At 40.3% G+C, this 19,122-nt stretch overlaps 1 protein-coding gene across 6 annotated transcripts in view; it reads right to left on the minus strand.

Moving 5' to 3' along the window:
* Positions 1-1,242: 1,242 nt before the first annotated feature.
* Positions 1,243-19,122, minus strand: part of UNC5D (unc-5 netrin receptor D) — a 229,631-nt gene continuing 211,751 nt past the window's right edge. For all 6 annotated transcript variants that reach the window (XM_075736593.1, XM_075736591.1, XM_075736588.1 and 3 more), the window contains 4 exons: positions 16,614-16,763; positions 11,389-11,553; positions 9,523-9,701; positions 1,243-7,288 (listed from right to left, as the gene is read on the minus strand). In XM_075736593.1, the coding sequence (XP_075592708.1) occupies positions 7,084-7,288; positions 9,523-9,701; positions 11,389-11,553; positions 16,614-16,763 (699 nt within the window). In that variant the 3' untranslated portion in view covers positions 1,243-7,083. The remainder of the gene's footprint in view (positions 7,289-9,522; positions 9,702-11,388; positions 11,554-16,613; positions 16,764-19,122) is intronic.

A 19,122-nucleotide genomic window follows, 5' to 3' on the forward strand; every position in this document is an offset into this window, starting at 1 on the left:
TGTGGGGGGGGTTTGTCTTTTTAAAAATGTATTACTTATTTTGTATTTGATTAGGTTGAAGTTCCCCCCTCCCCTTTTCACCAAAAAGCTGGTCAAAGTTTTGAAAGTGGAAAATGCAATGGGACTTTTTCAGTGAGCTCTACTCATGCACACCACTGAAGTCTCACCAGGCTGACCAGCATCACATTTTTCCCTCATCCAAATTAAAACTTAACAGTTTTGTACCTACGTATAAACTGAGATCAGCAGAGTCGCAGTGGGCGTGAATCCGATTAAGAGGCGGGAGGAGGCAGCTCCATCTCCCAAGTCACAAATTAGATGATGGCAGATTGCAGTTCCCAAATCCATACCAGAAGCAGGTAGATGCCACATCCCCAATGAGGCACAGATACGTGTGTGTGCGCGTGCTGCTTAGCGAGGCAGCAGGGAACTCTGCGAGGTTCAGTAATGGTAACGGCATCTGCGTTTTAGAGTGGAAGTGGAAAGAATGCAAAAGTCTACAGCTTCGTGTAAAACTATTCCTCCCTCCACCTTCAGCGCACAAGTGGGGGAAAACTGAAGGGATTGCTTGAAAAGAGATCATCATGGTTAACGTTCCAAATTTCAGTACGGGAAATACCAGGTTTTACATTTTTAACTGCAAAAACAAAGCTTCAGTTAGTTCTCAGTGAGGATTTGTTAGGAAACACTTGTTCTCTGTAGCAAACACGCTTGCTGTTAGATCCGTGTCTTCCCCCTCCTGCCGTATCAGAAAAAAACTTTAACTTGGTGCAGAACACCCTTAACTTCACGTTGTGCTACACATTTCCTTTTGGGATTAGACAATAAGATTTATATACAGAGAGCAGATAACACAGGGGTTTGACATCTTAAATCTGCAGAAGTACATTCTCAACCAAGGTTATCACACCAGGGGCAGACAAACTAAGCAGCTGCTGACAAAACCACGGTTCTACAGTAGGTGAGTGTCTAATCTCATTAGATTACAGTACACTACATTACAGAGCAGGGATGGGTCATCTAATCTCCCTATCCCTTCGCTACATTTCACAAGTGACTTCAGCTCTAGTTACCCTGTGACAGCAAGGCAAGGAGGCTACCCATTGAATCCTGGCTCACCCGGATTCCCTCGTAAAGCACAAACCAAGATAGTCAGTACAATTGAAGAGCTTATTTAAAAGCAGCTTTTGCAATAGCTTGAAAATTACAATACACCCCTACCCACCCAAGCCCCAGACAAGAAACACTAGTAGAATCTGTACTATTCACCTCTAATACAAAAAATAGAGTGGCAAATTCCTAGACACTTACTTTATTTTTGGACAGAACAGTGAACATGGACACTGACAGATTTTTCTTTCACTTGCGGCAATGAGTAGACCATCAGTTCTGTTTTCTGCATTGCGCACACTGTTACTATCAAATGATCCTCTAAGTGATTCTTTAATCTTAGAGTGTTATATTTATTTTTGTCCATGTTGGAAAGGAGATTTTTGCTACCATTTATGCTTGTATTGGCAATGAGAGAAAAAGAGCTGGACTGTGCATTACTAGAAAATGATTCATGATCTTTTACCAGCATATTGAGTTTTATTTGTTGCTACAGGTATTGTGTGTTAGATACTTGTTATTTTTAGTTACTGTACTTGCTCAGGAATCCTTTAGGTAATTTTAACTAGACAATCATTATATATCCAAGAAAGGATGTATGTGCCATCTCACATGCTGCTGCGGAGAAAACCGCCAACCTCTTCTGCAGCAGGAATAGTGTCAAGGGAGTAATGCTACCAAAGCACATACTCCAACTGAACAACCCATAGAAAACACTCTTCAGCAGGTTTAACATGAAAAAGGTTCTCAGTGAGTAATACTAACCATCTCTACTGCTGTGTAAAAAGTGGGAGAACTTCCTAGGTATAATTCAAATTAGTAAAACGAAGGCTGATCTTGCGCTCATTCACTGTTGTTAAGGACTTAGAACTAATTTCCTGTTTGCCATTCAGTTAAATACCACCCAAGAAATAATGCAGCCCTTGCTGAAATCTATGCAGAAACAGACTGAAGGGATCAAATCATGAACAGAAATCCACAACAGTTCCTCACTTACTTTAGCTTCACTGTGTATATAAGCTATATTTTTTTGTAGTGGAAAATATTATCTGGAATTGATCAGTTACTGACTGTTTTACAACTCTCATATAGCACTATCTTTCAAGTGGAATAAAAAAAAAGAATAGACTTTTAGTATGATGTTAATACCACACAGTCCTACACCGAGACCCCTGTTACTGTGATTTAGGCTGAATAAGCTCCTCTCTCAACCTGCCGAAAGCTCTGCACACCCAGAGAGGAGCAGACCAGCTGTTGCCAGAGATAAAAAAAATAACAAAAACAGTTCCCTGTATTTTAAGAGACTTGTGTCGATACCTTTTCACCTATTACAAAAAGCCCAATAAAATTTTTGTGGGAATACATCTTAGTTTTATGGGACTTGTGCTGGTAAATGAAGTTCGAATTTAAATCTACAGAGCAGGGTTCCTTTCCTTGTGGCTTAAAGGATTTTAATGTAAACTAGTAAGACTGCAAAAGCGGTGTTGTAAAAACTGTAAATTAGCTTTATAACGCTGCAGTCTGGCGAAGCTGTGAAGTGTACCATTTTGGTGACAAAATTGTAAGTCATTTTTAAAATGCAACTATTAGTCTTAAATGACTCGCAGCACAGAAATATCTGGGAAAGGTGCTTAGGAAGATGAAAATATACCGGAGCAGATTCTTTGGTGATGCAAAATCAAAATGGCTATTTTACCATCTCAGATTCAGGGCAGCTAAATGGAATCTTAAGTGTGCAACATCACATTTTCTTTCTAGTTTGTGAAGAGATTTTAAAAATTATTTTTCAAAAGTCATAATTTATAAAACAGAGGAAAGGAATAGATTTTTAATTTCCAGCCTCTAATCCTGCTTCGGATGCTCCTTTACATCTGTGTCTTGGATCAAATTTTTTATATATATATATAATTTCTATATATATACATACAAACACAGATTTCAAAAAAATCTTTTTAACATCGATGTTAAAAATGTGCTTCTGGAATTTTAAGGTTGCTAATAATGTTCGACATAGCTATTTATATAGCATTTGCATACAAATTCTGAATTATCATTCTGAGAGAATCCTGTATTGCAAAGTACACTTACAGCAGGCTTGGGGGGGGAGCTGGCACGAGTCAGCTGCTTTCTGCTGTGGAAAATAAGAAGCAAACATTTAACACCTTTTACTTGTATTGTTTAGCTGTTCGTTAATGGTAACAAAATCCATGTTGCTGCCTCATTTATATGGTAGCAGAAGCAGTTACCAAAAAACTGGTTTAACTCTTCCGTCTCTCAGACCAGGACTGTGCATAAAAAAGGGAGGAGAACTGGCATAAGCCTGTCTAGGTGGAAGCGCTAAGTTCTATTAATATCACTGCGTGATGCTAATGCAAAACAACAGGAAGGGAGCATCTGAAAACAAGCGCGTCGGTACCAGACATGTCAGGCAGTCAACACTGCAGTGGGGGAAAGGGGACAGAAAAAAACCTGGAGCCTGTTTTTCCACTCAAAACTCTTACTGTCCAGTGACTGCCTACCAATATCCATCATTATCGTGGAGAACAAATAATTTCCTTTTCGTAATTTTTTTTTAAATGATTTTGATATCATCTCTGTCACCTCAGTCTTTTTTTTTTCAGCTACCCAGTTTTTCCTCACAGTCTTTATTTTCTGGATGCTCAGGACATATTAGCTTGAGTAATTTGCATAGTAAAGTCAGCTACTGTATTCTCAGGCGTCCTGCTCCCTCTCGCAGGTGTTTCTCAGGGCTTTATCCTTTAGCAAGATCTTAATCCTCTGTGATTGATACTGAATGTGGGAACAGCAAGAAATTGAGGAAATGGAGGAATTGCGTGATTTAGCCTGCGTTCCTGTTGAAAAGCAGGTTATTGGTCACTCCATCTCCAAAAAGATACAGAACTAGAGATGATACAGAGAATAGCAGCAAGGATGTTCAAAGAACTGGAATAAATGGGGTGGTTCAGCCTAGACAAGAGAGTGAGCAGAAATGGAACGTGAGAGAAGCCTGTAGAAGAATGCGTAATATGGATGAGGTGAGTTGGTAGCAGTCACTCAGCGTTCCTTACTACGTGGAACTAGGAGAGCCCAGTGCCGTTGTTAGGCAGCAGACGTTAAACAAAAGGAAAGCTTGGAAAGGAAGGGGTCTTCAAAAAAGATGCAAAAGAAGATTGTGGCACTTGCAGGCCAGCGGTTTGGTTACTGTTTCAAACCCCATGCCAATGGGAGAAAGGTAAATAAGTAGTATCGTGGCATTACTAGTCCTCTTAAACAATACAAGGCATCAAAACCGTAACAGGTTAGAAAAAGTCAGAGATCTTGATTCAGAGTCACAAAAGCAAGACCAGTAACAAAGAAGCTGCTTTAGCAAAAGTGAAGAAAAACCAGGAAAAAAAACCATAAAGAAAACAACAATACTCTAGTGAGCAATGTAAAATCAAAACCTCACCTTAGGCCCAAACCTGAACGGTTTCTTTTCTGGCATTGTAAGAAACTTTGACATTTATTCCTTTTCAGTCCCTTAACTCGGACACTAGACTGCATTGGATTTCGGATCTAACTTGGATTTTGGTGTACAGCCCAGATCCCTGCGCTCTGAAGGCACTTTCAGATGGACTTTGGAGGAAGTCAGTCTAGACAGCTTCGGGTCTCTCTCTAGGCTTTACCGAGCACTCAGTAGGCAGAGTTGGCTGTTGCCATACACAGAGGTTTTTCAAAGCTACCCAAGTCTTGAAAGTCAACCGTGCATTTCCCGAGAAAAAGCTTTAAGGGCTGAGCTCCACATAGCAGCTCGTTTGACCGCATACGCTGTGTGTAGCTCACATCTATTTGGAAAACAAGAGGAGAAAATACGTACAGCTCGTCGGAATGACGTGAATCTGTTACAGCGCCTGCAGGGTAGTTCTTAGGTCTTCGTGGTGGTAGGTAACCTAAGCTAGTTTGAAAATTAAAACTGGGTCTGAGGAGAAGCCGAGAACAAATTAACTGCTGGAGAATGACTGTAGCTGGTTTCCCAGACAACGACAGCTCACTAAAACTCCACCGCTTTGCTGTGGATGCCGTTCCCTATCTTTTTTTTTTTTAATTCATGACATTTTGTCCAATGAAGAACAGGTTTCTGAGGAGGAGGACTGGAAGTCACTAGAAATATAATTCAAACACAGATAGAACCATGTGCTGCTGAAAACAGTGACAGCTTGCTGCCAAATAAGCTGGTATTTTTGTCTCAGTCTTAAATATGCTTGCAGCCATTCTGATTTCCCATTGCAAACAGGAACTTTTATGTCAGGCTGCATGAAATACTAAAGTGCAGAAAATGTTTGGGGAAGTCTAGGTATTTATAAGTCAAAGACTATTCCAGCCTGCGGAGCTGGGAAAGCAATGAAATTGGCACTTTCAGATCAGCGAGAACAAGCAAAGTCCTCTACCAAGAGCTGCTCATCATGCTTTTCAGAACAGGAATCCTGGGCAAAGAAATAGTTTCAGATTATTAGCCATTTGCACACTAATTACCTGCCCTGTGGCCTATCATCCTGCTCTCGGCCAAATACGGGGCGGAGGGGGGGGGAGAAAAAACCCCAAATGCTTTGTTTTCAATTTCTGGCATTTCCGTAAAGCTCCTAAAGTCCTGCTTGTGTTCCTGCTTCATACTGACCGTGTCCTGTCACCCAAACTGATAGCCCAGGGCCAGAGCTAACGAGCACCTTGGCTAATTTTAAAGAAAATATGAGTAAAAATCATGGTTAAATTTGGCTCAGTACCAGTTCCACTAGGACACTCACTCACAGTGACAGCTGTCTTTTTTTGGTTCAGTTGAAGTAATAAATTATTTTTGGATGAAATGGCTAAAAAATGAGAATTCTCTAGTTAGATTCTGGGTTTGGTGGTAAATGGGATACGTTTGTAACTAAACCAGGTGTAACACAGCCAGCTTTATATCCTGTGAAACATCCAACTTGTACAATGAAATCCAGCCAATTTTTGGCAGTACCGCGTGGGGTTTATTGTTTCAGTCTGAAACTAAACCAAAATTAAGCTGTGCTGATTGACTTCACCTTTACTTTTAAGTTTAGCCCCAGAGCATGAAGTAATTAAAAAAAAAAATGTGTAAAGTTGCTAAAACAGGACTGGCAATTTCCTGCATTTTATTTGGTTATTTAAATCCACCCCCAAAGAAACATTTTTTGACTGAGTGAAAGTTTGCAGACTGAGAACTTCAGAAGATTTCTCACACGCACGCACACACTAATTTCACAGAGCATGGTTTTGTTCTGTTACCGTGTTAACGGAACAGGCAGGAAAGCTCGGCAGCAAATGTACATTCATGAAGTGATGGAATTTTTCAAATAAATTGTTTGGAATACACATGATAGCAATTAAATAGTTATGAGATCTTCTAGTTCCTCAAACATCCGAGCAGGATGAGGCCAGATTTTCGGGTTTTCTGTGGCACGTACACAGTGACAATGCGATGCTATCAAATGGCACCTGGATCCCGCTCTGAGTGTGCTAAGTTAGAGGTGCAGGACAAAGGGGAGTCAAGACTCCAAGAAGAAAACCTTTAAACTAGGGTTAACCTCTAGCGGCTCTAAATATTCAGTATCATATTTGCTGATTTTCACTAGGCGTTGTATTAGCATTACTGTTTCCTAAATACCTTATGTCACAATATTTACCTTTTATGGCTCTGTATCTCCCTCCTTCCTGCCCCGGGAACGATAGATGTGTAGTTTTGGTTTTGACATTAAAACATGAATTTAAAACGAGAGAGGACAGGGAGAAGCTTGTGTTTTCCTTATTACTGAGATGTTTTTTAAAAGGGCTTCTTCTGCTCCTCCAACTGAAAACTGCATTGTGGAAATGCGTGTTTCTTTCCATACACAGTGTGCAGAAACCCTTATTTCCTCCCTGCCAAAGAGATTCTCTAGTGTGATAGTCAAAGCTGGCCATCAGCTCTTGAATGGAAAAAGGTGACTAAAGTCCGTTTTGTCTGCTGTAGTTGAAGTCAGGCTCTTCAATCTCAGTTTCCGTTATGTCTGAGATTTTGGAGTGTGTCCTTCCTATTTCTTCCAGGGCACAGGCCAGGGAGTCAAGGTCGCCATCGTGCTGATGTCGGGCTTCCCAGAGGTCCAGAATGACGGCAGAGGGACTGCTTTGCGTAGCAAAATAGGAGAGGTTCCTAAAAGCAGGGGAGGAAAAGGTGAAACAAAGAGGATGAGGAACAGTATATACTGTAGCTGCCATGAATGTGAAAGTGCCCTCTCTTGTGCCTAGCGCTATAGATGGGTTTAAAAACCAAAACCTTCAGCAAGACCTAGATGAGATGAGTGGAGGGAACCCTCAAGAGGATGCACACCGGTGCATTTGTTCTGCAAACGTCACTTGCTCAGTTTAGCAGAGGTAGAAGGAACAAGGGACTTGAATATTCTGAGGTACATAAATGCTGGCCGGCAGTACCATCCTCTACAAGTCAGAAAAAAAGTCAGTTCTGGAAAGCATCATTAGTAAACTTAGCAAGTATTTGTCAGGGAGAGGAATAATATAACTTCAATGATGCTTGCGATTAGGTGAAGTTACAACACCTTTTAATTTGTCAATTTTTATTTTATTAATATGTGGGTTTTAGGACTTTGCAGGGGTGATGTTTGCAAAGAATGTGGTGAAACAAAGTGTTTACCTTAAACACATTACCCTGGAACTCCTATTATTTCTGGGCTCTGGACATAATCATCTGAATAAATACATTAACTGCAGTCACAAGCATAAATATTATTTATAACATTTGTATTGCATATAGAAACATATCTCTAAATACAGGAAGAAACAGATAAACCTGTAGCACAGAAAAGGAAATTTGGACTTGAATGTTATTGTTTGGTTTCTAAACCAACTCCAACACAATTAAATATTTGCTACTGACCAGTTCTGGACTGTTACCAGCAGTAAAAACCAGGCAGATACCACTTTTTTTCCTCTCAAGCTTCACTAATTACCTTTCCTCAGTCCATTCATCTCTCTGGGTGATCGAAAGTTAACACACAGCAAACAGTTTGCGTATGTGTAGTACAACTCCAGCGTGGAAGAAGTTCCTTGTAGCAACGACATGAGTAGTTTCAGTGGGGTGAAAGAACAGATTACTGTCCCAGCTGAGGAACTAAATAAAGCCAGGCTGTTCCTCTGGTCAACTATTGCCTTGACTTCACCAGAACTAGCCTGTATTTTGACATAGGTGGGAAAATATTATGATGACGCTAAAGGATTACGCTGTACAGCAGATACGCGGAAACCTATGAAGGCAAGTATTTATGCTCTACCATCTGGTTTTATAACTACATTTTGGATTGTTTAAACTGCTCAGCGACTTCCTTTTTCTGTCTATGAATTTGAGATAATAAAAACAGATATTGCAAAGCCCCTACCAGGTGTCTCCAGCACAGAATCAAAAGCTAAAGGGCGATCACAAATTTGGTCTCCCCCAAGTCAGAGTCACCTCCTCAGTACACTGTCTGTGTTTCCTGAGAAAGAAGAAATCTCCTCCAGCTCTCTCTACACATGAGGAACAGAAACCAGAGGAGATTAAAGTGCCTGACAATAGGTAGTAAACACTGATAAGTAAAGCAGAATTTTCTGACTCTCACTGCTGCAAATTACTTTTTTCTTTGGTTCTGATGTGGTTTATTGAGATTCCCATGCAAAGCAACAAGTCAATGAAAAGTTATTTTGTTTGATTTAAGTATTCCTCTACCCTCCTGGGAACATATTTATGGTGTTTGTGACAATCAGAAAATATTTCTGTGAGTGAACTGCATCCACCAATTTAATTTAGCCAAGCGGAAAAAGCAAAATAAGTAGTAAATTGGTTTTTACAGCATCTTTCCATTTTAAATAATCATAATATTATTACTCATAACAGTAGAGCATGACTTTCTTTTTTAAATATGCCTTTTCCTTAAAAAAAAAAAAAAATCTGTGAAAAATGTAGTTCCTTTTGGAATACAAAATACATAGATAGAAGCCAAGGCAACAAGCCATATGATTGTTTCGAGAGAACACGCGACCTCCTGAGTCCTTGGAACCACTGCTTTCGTAGTACACCACAGTGCCAAAAGCCTTCTGCAGTCTTGTGGGGGTACGAAGGCGGCGTCCAGTCCCGACCAAAGCAGCTGACCTTAGAATTAGGATACCAGGTAGGACAGGGCACACGGGCTTATTCGGAGGAGAAAGCAGTTCCTGGTTTCAGTAGCTAGCCGTGTATAAAAGAACGTATGAAATACTGTTTATCCTTGAGAGTAAGCATGGTAATTACTATGCGCGCATCTGTAATACCAGCACACAAACAAAAACCTCGTAACAGCAGCAAATTATTGGCACTGCATATGTAAATGTTCACCTTTCAAAATTGCCTGCCATTACCTGTTAATGCTGTTTTTTTGTGCTAACATCTGCCAGTCTTTGCCTTTGGCATTGGGTGTGTCAAATGTTGCACAGATTCGCTGTCTAATAGAGTAGGGGATTTTGAATGCTTTTGGACCCATCTGTGCAGGGAAGTTGCTGTCTTCGTGTGCAAAGAAAGTGACGGTTTCCCTTTCATTCTGCACGGAATAGAAAAGCAAAGCAGTTAGTTAGGGCATCGGTCTGCCTTGGTGGCTCTCTTTAGCATAGTAACGGTGACGCCAAGAGTCCCGTCCTACGCTCCTGTTCAGAGACAGGGAACCGAGAGGATTTCTGCCCAGCCTCCGCGGAACGAGAACAGCGGCGAGCACAGCCGGGTGCTCTTTTTGCTGCCTTGTAACGCAGGGATTTACCTCCTCCTGATTTGTGAAGGAACTTCTAGAACATCACAAGCACCTATGTACAAAAACGTTTTAAATAGTGCCATTTTCCTTCTACAAGTTTCCTCTTTTTGTTTATTTTTCTGTTACAGATGAAGTCCAATACGGCAGTGATTGGTAGATGGAATGCCACAAAAGCATGTGGGTTTCTAAATCTTTAATTGCTTAAGCGTAAAATACGGACGCATCAATCTCTTATTTGTGATTTTTTTTTTTTTAAAAACACTTGAATTCTAGAAGTACCTCGGTTATGCTGTATTAAAAATCTTGTTGGAATCCAGGTCTTTTTGTAGATCTGGCCCATTCTTTTCCGCTGAAATTATACCATCTTGTGTAATAGTCGCATTTCCATGCATTATTCGTTTTAGTGCAATGCAGCATAAATATTAAATAACAATGATGCTATAGTCTCTTCATATAACATTTATGACACATCCCAAAAGTCACCCATGCAAAGTAATAGCAGCGCTGTAGATATATCGTATGGTCTGACTGTTTAAATTAAATATGCAGAACAATAGTAGATTTTCAGACCCTGCACATGCGAGATAAGCTACTGCTACCTGGTTAGTTCAGGGAATTGTAAAGCAATGAGCAATTCAAGAATTCAGTTGTTATTTATATATTTATTTGACAGTCAAATTATCCTCACTCTTCAATCACTTTTTGAGATAGGCATGAGAAAGCTTTCCATACTAGCAAATCCATTTGAAGACAGAATTGCAACATGCTCTGGGGACTTGTGGACAGATAGGTCCCTTCAGAAAAAAAAACAAACAAAAAAAACCCAACAGAAAACAACAAGAGAGGAAAAGAAAGGCAGCAGCAACTTTGCGTGGAGATATATAGGGAGTGACAGAAGTTTGTTGTGAAATAACAATAAAGACCTGGAAAAACGCTCGGCCATATTCTGAGAATGGTTTTATACAGAATGATGTTTGTGGTTTTCGTCGTTAGTTGCTGCATTCTCTGCACAGTGCATTTAGCATTTATCTGGATTAATCAGCCAAGGTGCTCAATAATCTAAAAAAGCATCGGTAGGACAAATCACCAGCTTGCTTGACTGCATGTTTGAATTCTTTCACCTGTGAGCAAAGCTACAGTCCTTGCAAGACATTCTGTGTACACAAAAATGCTCTAATAAGTGAACAGTCAGTGGTCTGTGCGTACAGGCAATCCAGCCATTTTCAACTCTCACTGCTCTGCAAGCTAGTCAAAAAACTTTTTGCAAGAAAACTATTACCGCCAACTCAAATATAAATTATTTTTAGTGTTGTAGAATCTCTGTACTTTGATTTCTGCTGGAAACGGAGCGTGTAAGGCTTTATATACTTGTTACAGTTTTGACCAGGGCATAAGAAACTACACAGACCTAGAAAGGACAAAAACGGGGAGGGATCACGTCTCACGCGACACCGCAACTTGAAAAGGAGAGAGAACGCTTTACCTCTAGAATGGACGTCTGGATCTGTAGGATTTGCTCGTGACCCTTGACTTGGCGGACGCAGATCTTGCAGGAGAGCTGCGTGGTTGCGGGAGTGTAGCGCTCCAGAGAAAAGGCACAGTGCAGCGGCTGCTGGCTGCTGCACCACACACGGGAGAACGGGACTTCCTGGGAGAGAAACGGATCCCACCGGCATGGGAAAGCGGGCGTGAGAGAGAGAGAGAGAGAGAGAAGTTGTGGCAATCGCAAAATAGGAAAAAAAAGCTATGATTTTCTGCTGCAATTGCGTTTTTACTAACATCCCTTCAAAGGAGGACAAAACTAATAAATGACGATTCAGTTGGTAAATACTAGGATGTCACATTTACTGGAAGGTTAGATTTCATTCAGTGACACAAATGATGAGGGACTGTCATCTAAAACAAAACTGAAGAAAGGTGCGGTGCACTTACTGCTCCTAGGCAGGGACCACGACTCTTACTCTAACCTGCGTCTCCTCGCTGTCACCTTGTAGTACAGAACCCCAAAAAAGGCACTTCCCATCCAGAGCTGTACGTCCTCCCTAAGTTAATGCAGCGCAGAGCACGGCAGTGGATTTTCGATAGTTATGTTCCGCCCGAATTTAAAGCTGCCCACCTGCCCGGGGAGCCACGTGCAGCCCCCTGCCCATCACTGGCCGGGCACAGTTCTCCGTCTTAGTTTCAGCCTGTTAGAGTCTGTGACTACCTCCGGTGCCTGCTCTGCTCCAGCCAGGACAGTTCGTGGGATGAGGGCCCTCATCAAATGCTCTACAGACAACTGCAGCAAGTAATCACCAGGGATTTCTGGCATGTCTGCTTGCTTTAAGTTCCTAAAAATGTACGGAAACAGACCGAAGTACATGGGGGCAGCTAACTTCTGCTTTAGGATTGCTTTCTAAATACCAAAGTTCTGCAACTGGTGTCCTCTCTTTACGCTTTCAGAACGTGTTTGTTTGTTTATTTTTAATTTCCAAGCTAACATCAGCTATAAACCCACTATGGTGTTATACACTGTAGCCATGAAGGGATGTAAATAGTAAAAAAACCAAACACGTTCTCTATTAATTTCAAGACACTGGAAAATACTGTACAATTGGCAACCTGGAGAATAATGTAAAAGGGGAAAAAAAGACTCACATTAATATTTCATTCTATTCTATCTTAGCATTCATCCGTATGATTACAGGACAACATTAAACAGCTTCAATGAGCAATTATCCTAACACGAGAAAACTAGTTTTAAAGTAAAGATTTTTACATTTATTTTTCTAGAGGAGGATTATGAATTTTCTGATTACTCTGTCCCTTTTTCACACACTATTTTTACATTTTAGAATTTATTTGAATGGCAATGTGAATCTGATCCTTCAAAGAAAATGCAATAATTACTATATTAAATTTAATCTTGGCATGCATTCTGCTTGCATTTTTCAGAGGTTTATAAAGGGTTAATAAATGACACAGACCAGGACATAAAAATAAAGGACATAATTCCTTCAGCATTTAATACTGATAGTTATAACTGAGTGATCTACCAACTAGTCACTTGTCGTAATTAGCTGTTTAAATCAATTAAACCACGCACTTAACTCTTATGATCAGTTTATATATGGAAGCTCACCTAAGAGCTTACAGCTCACAAACCACGCATTTCTTCATTCTTGCCTTCCTATAAGCACTTTTTATTGGACTTGGGTTGCCATCTTTGCTGTGGCCCTGAAGAAATCGGCTACGAGAGCGCACAGCTTCGCAGATCAGCCTCACCCTACACTTTACAGTACCATCAAGACTAAACTAAGGAGAATATCATCCTACTCATAGCTGAGATGCAGTTTATTGCTTCTTAAGAGCGTCCCAGGCTATCTGCAATGATGCCCTAAGCGATAATGGTAAGCTCTGCCTTTAGATCCTGAGTTGGTAGCAGTAGCAAGATACCAACGGCGAAAAAGAAAACATTAGCAAAATATTACAAGTGGAGGAACTGTAATTAGGTTTTACCAGAGTAATCATCTCTGCTTTCATTCAGAGTGGAAGAATCACTCGGCTGAAAAGAATTATATGAAACATAATACAGGGGGGCAAAGCATGGTGGAAGGATGAGTCTTTAAAGTATTCCAGAAATGCTTTCAGTTGTATTCTCCTCTTTATAATTAAGTTCCTAGCAGACAGAGAGAATATAAATCATCTCATAGCTAGAGACAGACACCGGATCCTCCGAGAGACACAAGATGCAAGGGAAACAACTGCCTTTAACCCCAAAGGGGCCTGTCTGGCTTCTTAACGCGCTTGTCTCGGCCTCTTCCTGCTCCAACCCCCAAGCAGTTTTTAAGGGTTCCCTCTAGTTACTTGTGCTCCCGGTGGGAAGGACGCCAAGCGCTCGGCATCTGCTCCCGCGGGACGGCCAGGACAAACAAAGGCACTTCGCACAGTCTGGAGGAATTCCAACACCGCCTGCCATTAACTGCTTTTGTGCCGCAGCTTTACGTGATGATTTATTCATCTGTTCAAGCCTTGAAGCAGGACCTTTGCTTATCTGAGAAATCATTCACAGAAATCTTCCCTCACGGCATGATAAAGGTTTCATTTGGTGGACCAAACAGACAGTTATGGAATGGGCTCTTTCAGTTGTTCATGACAACCAGAACAGCCAGCTTGGTTTTAAAGCGTGGTACGTAGGCGAGAAAACAAGTATACACTGGAAGAAACTCCACATGAAGAAACAGATTCTTTTACACATAAAGAGGCTGGAACCAAATCAGAGCTGCCACCAGAGCTGGACGTTTCACAAACGTTTCACTGAGAGGGGAATGCAAAGCCAGTGTAAGTTGTTCTGCAGTTAGAAACAATTATTGTATTTCTCAGCTGTCCAAGTTATCCAAACTCTACTCAATTATGAAATGTAAACGTTTATTTGGCTTCGATATCAGCACTGTGTCAGAGCATTCTGGCAGCTGAAGTTTTGCATGTGCTGCTTTTTTAGCCCGGAGTGGCTGCTGAGAACCGGGTAACGTGCGCGTGCTCCGAATCCGCTGCCGTTCCCCGCCTGCCCCCACCCAAGCACAGCACTTCAGCATTCTTCTGTGGGTTACAGCTCCCTCGTCCGCCTTTTTTTTTTTGTTGTTGTTGTTTTTATCTTGCAGCAATACATTCGATAGCCGCTTTGGACCGTGCCACTTGCGTTAGATTCAGCAAAGTGAGGTCCTTGCAACATGTGAAGGTTAATATTGAGAAGTTTGCATTGGCTATCGTGTCGTGTTTTAACAGCACCCTGCAGGTCCGTTTTGACAAGGAACTCTAGACTAGTACTGGCCAACAGAGAACAAAAATATCGGAGTTTAATATACTACAAGCAATATATTTATTCACAGAAGTCGTACACAGCATTAAGTGCTGAACTGTGCACAAAATATTTTCAGGTGCCAGAGTCGCGCTCAGAGCTTCGCATGTCCCGGGGACTCCCAACCAGCTAAGGAGGTAACGCCCCAAAGAAAGAACAACTTTTAGAAATTATCAGGCAGAAATAATCCTCCCCAAATTTTTAACCACAATGAAACACGGAGGCTAGAGTAGCAAACCCTCTTACTTTGGGTATCAGCAAAGTTGTTTGCAGACAGCGGTAAGTATTGTTTTCTGCGGGTCGTTTTTTTTGATTTATCATACCACAGTGTTACTCGGGTTCTTAGGGTCTGTTCTTGCTTATGCCTTTCTGCAACAGTCTTAAACAATATGAACAGTAATTTCTACTGTGTCCGATACAGGGGAGTGAAAGTTTTCATCTCTGAACCGTTTTATATTCTATTACTAGAGCTATTTGAAGAAGTTGCTTTGCTGCAAGAAAAGTCTAGGGGATTTTTCACCTAAGTAATGTGGTATTTTTGAAGCACTCACCGTAGTGAGACAAGCTCAAATAAAACTTCCCTGATTTTTTTTTTTTCCTCATGTACACTGGGCATTTAACTAATACACATTCTGCACGAAGGGCCTGCGGAAGATGTTTTGGCTGCCTTCTAAAGCGGTCAGAAGAGATCGACATAAGATAATGCTACATACATTTATTTCAAATCTATCAAAGGGTTGTTAGAAAGCAGTTTTCAGCAAACAGACTCTTTCTAAACAGTGCTTTGAGGTTGAATTTTAGTCTATCATGTAGATTTATTCTCCGGGATTGGACAAGGGATCAAGAGACAGTAAATTAATCAAAGTATGGCGCTGTGTTTATAATACGGTGTGAGGCAAAACTCAATTTGTTGTATTAAGAGAACGCTCTCATCATTTTTTTTCCCTGCTCCGTAAGGTACCAGTTTTGATAGGTATTTGATATAGTAGTGGGGCATCCTAAAACTGATTGGTTTGTCTTTTTAAATGCAAATAAGTGAGTGAGAATAAAGAAATCAATTAAAAGCAAGCTGTTCTTTCTATGAAGCTGAAAATGATGCAGTTTCTTTCATTTCTTAAGTTGTAGCATAAATTATCCTTATATTCTTAATGATGTAAGAATTTATCTGAATATAGATCAGGGTTTATAAGTTTCAGAGCCCAGTACACTTATGTTTTGGAGAACAAGGCAACACATTTAAAACGGGTTTTTTTGCCAAAATACTGAATGATGGGTAACTGTCTCTATATGCTTCTGGGGAGAGGGAGATTACACAGTCAATTCAATTAAGTTCTGTATTTTAAAAGACCAGCCCATTCTATGTGCCAGCACATTGCTTATAATTTCCAGTAGCCAACATACTTAGAAACTCTTCTTTTGTTTTTTTTTAACTTTCCTGTCTTCAACAGCCTCTTTAATTAATGTAGTGCAGAAAAAATAATTTGCTGTTCCTCAGTTCTAATTCTTAGTATATATGTGCTGTAATTTGAACTCATGTCATTTTCAGCCATATATTCATAGTTATATTGAAATTGGAATAACAAAGATATCAAAAACATCATCGTGAATGATAAATTTTAACAAGAACATCAACCTTCCGTTGGAGGTAATTGAAATTACATTTTTGTAAAATGAAAAATTTAAAGCATTCTGTTATATATGAAATCTGTGTTTGTCAAAATCACAAGGCAATGTATTTTTGTTGCATACTCAAGAGATTAAAACCACACCTTTCAAAAATAAAGGGGACCATTGTCGTATTTGGGTTATGCCTGTACCAGTGAAAATTCTTACTTCTGCTGAATTCCAACGTAAACAGAACGGACAAGTACCTGACAGGCAGTAAATGGTTTAATTCTCCAAAGGAAAGGAGGGATATCAAGCACAGATATCTGAAGACTGAAGGTATTCCCTTTGAAATGCAAAAGTTTTGGTTCCTCCAGTAATTGTCCTCCTTGGAGTCTTTCATCCGAAACCACTTCCTGCAATGGCAGAGGAGGAAAGAATTTTTTTCAGTATTAGGAACAAATACCAACTCTAATGAAAATTCATCCTTACGGAGGGCATCCAGTTCACGTACTGCGTACCCGGGTACGGCAGTGGAGTGTTTCTCTCCTGCGCCAGCTGACGGGCACTGGCTTTTTTATCTCGCCGCTGGAGGTAAAAGGCTGGTGAGGCGCTGTCAGCTCTGGTGCCCTGTACGTAACGACGGCGCTCGCGATGCTGAATGTTCTTGTTCAGACTGGGAGCGCGGTGCTTGAGAAGGAACCTTTCAGGGGATTGCAACACGGTAGTGGCTGTCTTCACGTTTTGGGGTTTCGAGTCAAAGCCAGCCGGATTTCTCTTTTATGGAAAGTTACTCACATTTGAGTGTTACTATCGCATCCCACAGCATCGCTATTACAAAGGAGAAGTCTACCAGCAGTTCGTTACCCAGAGCGCTCTCTAATGTCAGCGTGAAGAGGGAAGCAAGACTGTGTCAAGCCCCTCTCCAGGTAAAATTTAATTTAATTAAGCTTTTGAAGAGAAAACTCCTACAGGTTGTGTCTAGTATTCCTTAAACACTTGACATACAAAGCTCAGCGAGATATTTACTTAACAGACTAAAAGAAATCTTGGAAGGGCTGACTTTGAGCGGGAGTTTGCACTCTAGCCCTCTAGAGGTCTGTTCCAACCTACATTTTTATATAATTCTGTGAATTTAAAACAGAATAGTAAAAAAATCACCCCTGTCTGTACTTACACAATGTTTATTCCTGTACCATTACACTAAAAATACTAGTGAGGAAGGAAAGCATGCAGAAGTCTTAAAAATCAGCTAGCAAGCAGTCTTTCAAAATCATCTTTTTTTATCCACATAAATTATATAAAACCTGTGTATATCAAAGAGGTTTAGTGCTTGTCAGTAGCAAAGTTATTGTTAGAAGAACTACTGGAATCGTTGTGACCTTCTGAAAATATAATGACTGGTGGATCTTTCTGAAACTATAATAATGGATTTCTATTATAAACCAATCTACAGACATTCAGTTTGTTTTAACTCCTGATGGCTGGGTTTATATGAAAGAACGAGTAAGAAGGGAAACTTTAGGTTTTGATTTTCAACTGCAAAGGGAGCACCTTATTTCATAACTATTTTCAAAATTCCCTGAATGTGTTGGAATTTTTTTTAAAAATGTACTGTAGCTGTATAAATACTGCTCTACCTTTAATAATGCATACGGGCCTTAATTCCACAAGCGTCAGCAGGACTACGGCAAAATACAGAGGATTTGGTTCTTTTGCCTTTTAGAGCCAAGAGTTTCCCAACACACTAGGAATTGCATAAAGGGCAAAGTCATCTGTTAGAAAAGTAAGGTAAGTTTTCACACAGGGACAAAGGGAAAAATCAAGGAACTTTGGATCTTTTATAGGACTGCACCGTAAAGGATTAACGGTGTCAAACAAAACTTGGTAAGCCCAACTCCAATACTTTAGCCAAAAAAAAATCTGCATTTTTCCATGTGCACCACTTAATATTTACACTAGCATGAAGTTGATGCAGCAAGCTTTTAAGGGAAGAATAATTTCATAAATATACCATTGTCTCATCATGTACAAACACCCCGTTCTAATTTCTGTGAATGCGGGAAACTGGTAATTATTGTCCTGACAATTTTCTACAGAAAAGCAAGAAGTAACTTTGAAATCTTATTTATCATAGTATGCATTAAGAAAAAAATAAGCCAGTCTCCTCCATTGTTTTGCTGAATGTCACAATAATTTGAGAAACAAGATGGTAGAGTCAAATCAGGCTGCTATGGGTGAGGGCTTTTGTGGTTTTATTTTAATTTAATATACTGAAGGTAAAATTCAGCATGAATGAATTGCTGAAAGAGGCTGCACCGTGCTATATGAAGCAGCGGGGAAAAAAATACATGCATGGTTGCTCTGAATAAGATTAATCTCAATTCCCCTTGTGGACCTCTTTCATAGTTGCGTTGCACAATCTTGTGGGAGTTTTTTCCTCTATATTTAAAAGTTCCAAAGATTTTTGCACATTTGTCATAATCCTGCTGCACAACACGAAATGCGTACAGGCAGGGCGTAAGCGATGCAGAGTCGCTACAAGGCATGAGAGAATACAGGTTTACATTAACGTAATATAGCGTAGACATATATAACACACGACGCAAAGCTCCTTGTAGGTGTTCACAAAAGCCTAAGAAGGAATTTGGGCCTCTGAATTTCAGGCAGACTCATCCAGGAAAATACTGGTAGCCCACGAATTGTGGAAGTGTTGTAAAGGGTATAATTACAAAGCTATTGTAAGTCTTAAACAATCCTTTCAGTGGCTTTGCT

The sequence above is a fragment of the Balearica regulorum genome, chromosome 27 (genome assembly GCF_011004875.1).
Source record: "Balearica regulorum gibbericeps isolate bBalReg1 chromosome 27, bBalReg1.pri, whole genome shotgun sequence".
Classification (NCBI taxonomy): Eukaryota; Metazoa; Chordata; class Aves; order Gruiformes; family Gruidae; genus Balearica; species Balearica regulorum.